We start from the raw sequence: 9,424 nt of genomic DNA on the forward strand, positions 1-9,424 counted from the left end.
TGTCAACTACATTGTGACAGTCTTGCTCTCAAATAATTTAACACGACATCAATATATGTCTATACTATACTTGAGTCACCTAATACAAATTTGTATGGATCACTTTTTGGATATTATTGAAGCTCTCCAATCCTTATCCTCTCCTACTCTTACTCTCCCTCACTCCCAAGCACGCCCAATGATTGTGTCTTGTTGGGATGAGACTTAGTGTGCTTAGGACAATTCATGCTTCTACTTCAACTCCAAGTAAAAATATACCACATGCTACCTATACCTTTTCTCTTTAAATTAGCCTTACCAAATCATTGTTTATATATATATATATATATATGGCTTTTTTCCCTTTCTTTCTTTATTTTACTCTCAAGTGATAGAGTTTCTTTCAACCTCTCCTATTATTGAAAGACTTAACTTTTTGTTGATTTAGGAGCCATGAGCAAAAAATTTAACGATGTTTCGACAACATATCTCTCGACGATGTTAAAGGTCGTTGATAAAGAAAGGGAATATGCCAGTGAAGTGTAGGTGAAAAGAAGGGTATGACGACGGCGTAGGTCAACAACGAAAGCTCCAAGAAAAGAAGAGGGTAGCTGCAAAAGAAATTGCCCAACAAATTAATGGTGAAGTATATACCAAATTGAAGTCTCTAGTAGGAAAGTTAAAATAGTTGCATTTGTTTGTGTTGAAAACTATGATAATCTTTGAATTTCTCATGTGATAATCTTTTAATTTCTCATGCATCTTGAGGTACTTGTTTTCCATGAATGATCAAATTTAAATGTCATTCACACGCATGTAGTTTAAATATTTATGTTTGAAATTAAAATCGGTTTTGTTTACTACAAAAAAAAAAATTGAACTAATTTGTTTTGTTTTCATTTCTCTACTTCTTATAAATTTTTGTTAAAAGAATAAATAGAATGTTTGATAACCATTGGTTTTTGGTTTTTGGTTTTTAGAAAAACAAAACTCTAGTATAAACACTTTTTAATAATGTTTTTTTCAAAAACCAATCTAAATGTTTGAAAATTAAGAAAATTAGTTTTAAGTTAAAATTAGTTTTTAGAATTTGAAATTCAACCGAAGTGTTTGTTAAAAATTTTGAAAAGTAAACCATAGTAAAAAAATCGTAAGAAAAACAATAATAACTTTCACAAAACAATAATAAATAAACCAAATGGCTAACAAACACGATCATAAATTTTAAATTGCTTTAAAAAGAAAACATAGATCATACTAGAAAGAAAATTTTATTTTTCAATAAACAAAAAATAAAAAAATATTTGAAGTTTTACCTCTTCTCTTTCCTTCAACAAATATTTTCAACAAATAGTATTGATTTGATACAACCTTAGTTAAAAGCAAAAATGGATTACACAAGACTACCTTCTGCCAAAAAAGTAATATTCTCTCACTTGTCTAACTTTTAATTCTATACAAAAACGACCTTCTAGCATATAGCTAAAGTAAAACCTCTCGAATCTTTGTAAATTCATTTTCTTCTGAATTAATATTGAATGTTGTCGCTTGTTATCTTCTTCAACAAGTTTTTAAGCTCATAAATGGATAGAAATATTAGAAGTGATATAATATTAATTAGATTTACCCTAACTCGTAAGCTAATTAAGCAAGGTTTCATTGATTATATAACCATTCAATCTTCAATCTTTTGGTCAAGTACACATGTAGACTAGGTTGAGCTACGTTCAAAGTCGACAAAATTTGAAGACTTGTGACACATATATAAAAGTTAGCAAAAATATGAAGAGATGTATAGTTTATGAATGATAATAAAACTAATAATTGTTTCCATTGGATGGGTCTTTTTTAGATGTGAGGTTCCAAAAATTACGTAAAGTCATCAAAAGTTTATGTTAATATATGGACATAAAAAAAGTACAAACTTCTTATACTATTTCTGAAGTTTGCTCATACATACATACATACATATATATATATATACACACACGTGACGACACTTTAATCATGTATGCATGAAACAGCACATAAATTTTGAGTATATGGATATGTGCTTAATTATTTTAAATAGAAATCTTTTTTAGGTAACATAAATATGTAAGTTTTTTCTTACTATATAGTATATAAAACATTTATTCAGCTCCAATTAATAGAGAGCTATTCATTTAATCTGTAGGAAAAAGAACTCCATAGTCCAAGCTTTTCAGTTGATCATTCACTTGTATACTTGGTGTCTTCAGAGTAAATTGCTTCTTCTTCTCTTCCATGATGATCATCTCGATCCGCACTCAGCTGAGACGCAACGAATCGGTCCATGGCTCGCCAATCCATCGATTGGTTATCAAAAGCATGAAAGAATGTTTGAGAGGAGGAGGGGGTACTGTTTGCTCGGAGATGATCATAGCTGCTTGACGAGATGTCAGAGATCAGCTCGGGACGTCGTGGGAGCTGAGGGGAAGCATCATCGAACATGGCGAAGTGAAGATGATGATGATCATCAACCTCATGCTTGCAGAGGTGAGAGATTTGATTTGGAGAATCAATGTCTGGCATGAAGGACATTTGATCATGATCTTGCCAATAAGGTGATTCATAATCACCCATCTTTTGGATTGCTGTCATTTTCTTCTTGAAAACCCTACACACCACCCATCCTTCTTCCTGAATAGAAATAATTCAGACATTAAAAAGATGAAAAACATCATATAACCCATTAGATTTACGTGTTCCGGACATGTGTTTAATTAAATCGTCGTTAATATTAACTAATTAAGGTCTTCGTTAGTAACCATTTGATTTTTAGTATAAGATCTTTAATTAAGTCTATAAACATTCGATCCAATTTTTTTAAAAAGTCCTATCTATTTTTTTTTTGCCAATGATTTAAAAAATCACACAACTTTAAAAACTACAACAAAAAATATTTTTTTTCTAAAATTCTAAATTTGATTTATGTTTTTTTTTTTTAAGAAATTGAGATGAAATAAGTTTAATTTTCAGACCCAAAACAAATGAAATGGTTATCTAAAAACAGTAGTTTTAAAAACTTGTTTTATTTCTTTAGTTTAGCTAATTAGAATCCAACTCTCTATGGCTTAAGAAAAGATGAAAAGCATGGTAGAAATGGGAATGAAAACATGCTTGGTATCTTAAAATTAATAAATGGTTACTAAAGACGAGGCAAAATTAATTAATTACCGTTTAGTCTTATTGAAGCTAAATCCTCAATTGATCAACAAGTTTAAGCTATATAATAAATTACGATTATAAAATCAATTACACCCCTTATGCTTGTAAAAAGAAATTGACATTAATATAAGTGTGTTTGACGACACCAAAATTATTTTTGCTCTAATACCATGTAAACTATAACAAAGCAACACATCAGTATTATTTATAATCGAAATTATGGTTGTAAACTTGCCTGAGAAGGTCCATTTTCGGTCGTTTCGAGTCTGTATTCATGCATGATCCAATCAGACTTTTGGCCGTTGGGGGCTCGTCCTCGATAGAAGACTAGGGTTTTTCTCATTCCAATTAAGCCATGGCCATGCCTTGAGTAAATAGCCTTGTCTCTTCCTGTTGCTTTCCAAAACCCTTCTTTTGTTGCTCGATTAGTTCTTGTGCTTGTTGGATATTTCTTGTCTTTGTGGCTGAAGAAATACCAATCTTCTTGATCTTCACTTCCCATTCTGCACAATTCTATATGTACAAAATATTTATATATATATTGCATGATAATATATGTAATAATCTATATAGACAGTGATTTGAATTTGTGTATAATTAGTTTCGTTTCGGATTAAAATATCATTTTTAGACTTGTGTACTTTGAGTTTCGTATTTTTCTCCATCTATTTTTTCAAATGTTTAAATTTTAGTCTCTATCGATAAATCTTAAATTTAATCCGTGTTGTAAGTTTATCGTTTTAGCATATGACCTTTTATAAATTCTAAAAAAAATAACTCAATGTGTTCTCATTTTGCATAAATTAATTAAAATTTTTTATTGAAAGTACAAGAACTACGATGAGATAAAAGATCCACTTTCCTTGACCAAATTAATTCTAATTAGCTAGAGATGTACTGATTTTGTGATCTTTTCTCAAAAGAAACTTCTTGTGTCGTCTACCTGAGGAAGTTGGTTAATGTTAACCCTAAAGCAAATTAAGCTTGAAATCTTTATATAATATATATATATATATATAAACCACCAATCAATTCCTTGTGAATTTTTTTTAACAAACTATTAGAGGAGAGATGGGTGGGATGAGATAGATTCACCAAGATATCTTAACTATTTAGGTTTATACATCTGTAACACCCACATCATATATACCTCAAATCCAATAATTGAATATCATTGCCTCGATGTTACATTTGAAAGTTCTAAACTATATGTTTTACCATTCTTATAGAATTCACCTCCTTCAAAAATAGTTACTATGTTTGTAGATGCCCTAACTTCCTCTCTGTCATGTGAAATTAAAAAAAAAAAAAAAAAAAAAAAAAAAAAAAAAAAAAAAAACTATGCTTGATGAGAAAGAAAAAGGGTATCTTCTTCAAATATATTTAATTTCATGTATATATGCATGTTATATATATAGAAGAGTTGGTATCTTTTTTAATACCTTGAAGATCCCATGGCTCAATTTTGTAGAGATCAACATCCTTGATGACATCTAAATCAATCCTTTTTGAAGAAACTTTTTTCCTCAAATAATAATCAATGAGTTCTTCATCTGTTGGATGAAATCTAAAGCCTGGAGGAACATGTTGAATTGTATTCATCTTCTCCCCAACCTTCACTACTCCCCCTGCACGAACATTATTATTCTATCATAATATTCTCATCTAATTAATTACTCCAAAACCCTAACAACTTCGATGATCAAATGAATTTACTTATCTTCTCGAGATAACCTTTCAGCTTTTAAGTATAACAATAATGATTTATTTTTGTAGAAATTGATTGGAAAAGTATCATTTTTTACAAAGATAAAAGGGATATAATTAATATCTAAATATTTTATGTGTGAAAACCCTAATGAGAAAGAACTGATCAGGAGACAATTTTATGAGGTTGGAGAAGAAATTTTTTTTTTTTTTTGGTCAAAAAGACACTACAAAGAGCTTCATTGATGGATATATAAAAGTATAAGAGCAGAGAAAAATGTGTCCAATTTAGAGAGAATTGTACAAGTATCGTTATTAGGAAGCAGGAAAGATCTACATTAAATTTTGTTGTAATTTCTTGAAGATTATATTGTTTGGATCAAGCCAAATAGAACACATTGGATGCATTTTTTTAACACTATAATACATAGATTTGTGAATTGTTTTTTCAAAAACTAAAAAAAAAAACGTGTTATTGTAAAAACCCTAAAAAGAATTATAAACAACAAAATTTATGAACTTCAATACGTATAATATTATATATAACATATAATCATTATTGAAATGTAGACAAAAAGAAACACAAAATGATGATCAATTAACAAACCCTAATTAATGTTCTTGGCTTAGCTCAAAAGTCTCATTCCCATATTCATCATCATTGTGAAACTTAAAAATAATATTAATTTCATCAACAAACACAAATTTTTACCTTGTCGTGGATCTGTCCTTTAATACCCAAATCTTATTTTCTCTAAAAGTTTTAAAACAACAAATCTTTCTTCTCAATTAACCAAACAAAGAACACACAAAGGAAGAGATCAAATTGTGATGAACAAAAAAAATGAGCAAAGTAATAATGGAGAAGAAAATTAGAACAATAATAACAATTATAATAATACTTAATAATAAAGGATTATAAAATATATACCACAAGTGCCTCAGAAATGAATCCTTCTTCTATTTTGAGTGATTTTTGTAGAGAGTTTTTTCTTCTTTGTTGATTATACAGAGAGAGCTAAAACTTTGTAGAGAGTTTCTTCTTCTTTGTTGATTATACAGAGAGAGGTAAAGCTTTGTGGCAAAGGAAAGGTGGTGAAGAAATGTATTTAGAGAGAGAAAGACATTAGCAAAAACTTGGCCACCAGCAACTGATAGAGACTAGAGAAAATGATAATAATAATAAATTAAAAAAGGAATTGTCTGCTTTTTTCATGTTCAAGAGAGAGAGAGAATGTTGAAGAAATATGATAGGATGATGGATGGTTAGGATTAAAAGTTGGGTGCTCAAGTGACATGATTTTGGAGTTTGAAAAAGAATATATGTTAATCAAGTACTATACTATACTATAATATCATATATATATAGGAAATGATGCACAACATTATTTGTATAAATGGCAAGTCTTATAGGTTATTTTTTTATAGCGCATGAAATACGTTATCTATTTCCACTTAATTCAAGTTTGTTTCGTGATTTTACATTCTTGTTTAGATATTTTATAGGTATTGAACAATTTATAAGTGAAATGAGGTGCTAAGGAAATTTTGGAACTAATTTTGGACTAATATACGAAGTTAAATGACGTCAACTGAGACTAGTTGGAACAAATTGAGGCATTGGAAGAGAGCAAAAAAAGTCATTTGGGATTCTACCTCGCAGTTTAAGCTGGCTTTTGCGTAAAGAGGCCAAGAGCTGCAACGCTTTGAACATCAATGCAGACATACGCACGTGCAAAGCTTCAAGCACTGCAGCGCTCAATCGTTTTCTATATATTTATTTTGCCGCCAGCCTATAATCTAACTTAATCCAGTCGACTTTTACACTCTTTCTCTCTATTTTTCTGTGTTCTTTTCATGTACTTTGAGTCCCCAAACATCTCCACATCATTTGACATGTGGATGGAGGCTAAAGTACTCTTTTCTAGTTCAGGTTTTCTTAGATTCTCCCTTTGTCCTTTAGAATTTCGCGAGAACTTAAACTTAACTTTTATATAATCTTTGGTTTAATTCCATTGATCTTGAATGAATATTGTTATATGTGGGGCGCATGGAAATGTATGACTATAGCTTTGCACTAAATTCTTTGACCCATGAGAATTAGATAAGAACTGGTTAGAAGCAATAGGTTAGGTTTTAGCTCGTAAATCTAAATTGATGCACATTGGTTCTAACCAAAACTTAGAATTGAACCTATCGAATGTCAATTCGATGCATGAAAATTAGACATTCTACCTAAGGGAACTTAATGCTAGTTGGGAATTAAATTTGATATTGCATGCTATTGGGTTAGAACAATTAGAGTCTTAGGAAAATTTAATTGGCAATTCCAGTTAAAATTGGTTAGGTAAAGATTACATATGGCTAAGCAATGATAGTTCGATGAATAAATTCTTAGGAAAAGAGGGGACATATCGCAACAACCCAAACTAGATTGTTTTAACATAGATTTCTCACAGGTTTTACTTTCTTGCAATTTACTTTCTTGCACAATTACATTCAAACCCCACCCCTCCGTTCGGTTACCTTGGTCGAGAATTAATTTGTTTGAGAATCAATGTGCTCCCTGTGATTAACCCGAACTTGCGACTAAAACTAATCTTAGTGTGTGGCTCGGTACATTATTTGGCACGGATTTGGGCGACGAAATCCATAATGACCAATTTTGGACCAAAAGGACATTATCGGCATTTACAAACAACGTCTGAGATAACAAAGTCCAAAAGATATATAGCAAAATTTAGGTTAAAAGTGACAACACACACACGAGAACCAAAAATGGGAGTAGAGATAAAGGATTGGTTTGATCTTGGCCAAATTAGCATGTTCGACCTATGGCAAGGCCAAGAGGTCAAACCTCACAAAATGCCTAATAGACCTAACACATGCATTCTCTTACCCAAGGGATTATCTTAGATCTAGAGTATAGCAAAAGGGATGTGCTCCACCTAGACCTTGGGAAGAGGTCGACCTTAGCAAAATGTCAAAAGGGACATACGACGACCCTTACACGCTCTTAATCTAGAAAGTACTTAAAGGATATATCTTATGCTTCCCTAAAATCCTAATGAAAAGATCCTAGGTCAACTATACATATAAATAAATCATGATGGTTCCGGGGAAAGTAATTTTGTTCTAATTAACTCAAACTATCAGATTACACATATATGACTTAAGCATTAGAGTTTGTATTATTACAAATACCAAACCAGTATAAGATTTTTCCATCTTGCAGTTCACATTCTTCTCCATATTACAAATTTAAAAGTTGTTATTACTAAACGAACGTTATGTATATGTATGTTTTTCTCTGCCCAGATTTTGACATCAGTGTCATGTGTGTATGGAGTTGAGTTTTTTAGATATTCTCTTTTATCTTATATTTTTATTTTTTCTCTCTTTTTGTATGTCACTACTCAAATTTATATTATGAATAAGAATAATAAAGTCAGATAATATGCAATCATCATCTCAGAACAGAGGCTAAGAGAAAACTAAAAGTATGTATACTACAACATGAAAGAGTTTCCATGACACTAAGAAATTTTCATAAACATAATTTTCTATTCTTCTTTTAGCATGGAAGCTAATCTCTAACACATAAAATTCACCAAATAAACGAACTTTGATCCCAATTGAAAAGTGTTCGAATGAGTTTCACATCGATCCATACAAGACTATACAATCATAATAGTTTTAAATGAGTTTTAGATGTTAGGAGTTTCATTTTGTCCCTCCAAATGCACATTTTATCCTCATTTTTTTTTCCTTTTCCCTTTTTTTAATAAAAAATTTTGGATTGTTTATTTTCTGTTTAATGACTATTAAACATATGAACATTTTAATTAAATATCATAAAATAAACTAAAATATTTTAAATATATATATATCAAGCATTTTAATTCTAATGTAGGTTATAAGTTTTATCATTGATAATATCTAAAATTTTAATATATTTTTTATATAAATATTTTCGCAAGTTTTGTTATTTACAATAATTTTTTATTAATAATAATAATATATTAAGGCTAAAAATTATCTTGAATATTTGAATTTTTTTAAGAAAATGTCTTTTTCCACTAAAAACACACTTCTTCCGTAAATAAAAGATTTTCAATTACTTTTGAAATTAAAACCTATCATACACCTAAATTCATTTTTGTCAAAATAAGTGTTCTTTCCCGATGCCACGACCATGACATTGAGAATGCCTACATTGCTTGATTGTCGGACAATTTTTAAAAGGGGATGTTTTTTCAACAAATCTTTTTATGCGTTGAAAAATAATCAGCATAAGATTAATTAAGGGTGCTTGGACGAGAATACTACTAAGTTGGGTGACCACTTGAAAAGTCTTTCGTGTTTCACTCATTTTAATTCAACAATAAGATTAATTTTTCTTTTTTCTTTTGCTAAATAAAAAGTGAAGCTAAAAAAAACTTTCATAAATTTGCAAAATTGATCTGATCCAAACATCTCCCTCCTTTTTTTTTTTTACCAAAAATACCCCTTTTTCTTCAATATAAAAGTAACATAATTATTTCTATTT

At 29.9% G+C, this 9,424-nt stretch overlaps 1 protein-coding gene and 1 long non-coding RNA gene across 2 annotated transcripts; one reads left to right on the forward strand and one right to left on the reverse strand.

Annotated features, from left to right (window-relative positions):
• Positions 1-368: 368 nt before the first annotated feature.
• LOC127149963 (uncharacterized) lies at positions 369-2,748 on the forward strand. The gene is made up of 2 exons (XR_007821862.1): positions 369-620; positions 2,156-2,748. It is a non-coding gene; the product is annotated as an uncharacterized LOC127149963 (long non-coding RNA).
• LOC103490919 (NAC domain-containing protein 26-like) lies at positions 1,744-5,946 on the reverse strand. The gene is made up of 4 exons (XM_008450668.3): positions 5,807-5,946; positions 4,611-4,796; positions 3,404-3,681; positions 1,744-2,640 (listed from the first exon to the last, which is right to left on the reverse strand). Exons 2-4 carry the CDS (start codon positions 4,768-4,770, stop codon positions 2,191-2,193), a joined length of 888 nt encoding a protein of 295 aa, XP_008448890.1. The 5' UTR covers positions 4,771-4,796; positions 5,807-5,946; the 3' UTR covers positions 1,744-2,190.
• Between the last annotated feature and the right edge of the window lie 3,478 nt (positions 5,947-9,424).

The sequence above is a fragment of the Cucumis melo genome, chromosome 6, assembly GCF_025177605.1.
Source record: "Cucumis melo cultivar AY chromosome 6, USDA_Cmelo_AY_1.0, whole genome shotgun sequence".
Lineage (NCBI taxonomy): Eukaryota > Viridiplantae > Streptophyta > Magnoliopsida > Cucurbitales > Cucurbitaceae > Cucumis > Cucumis melo.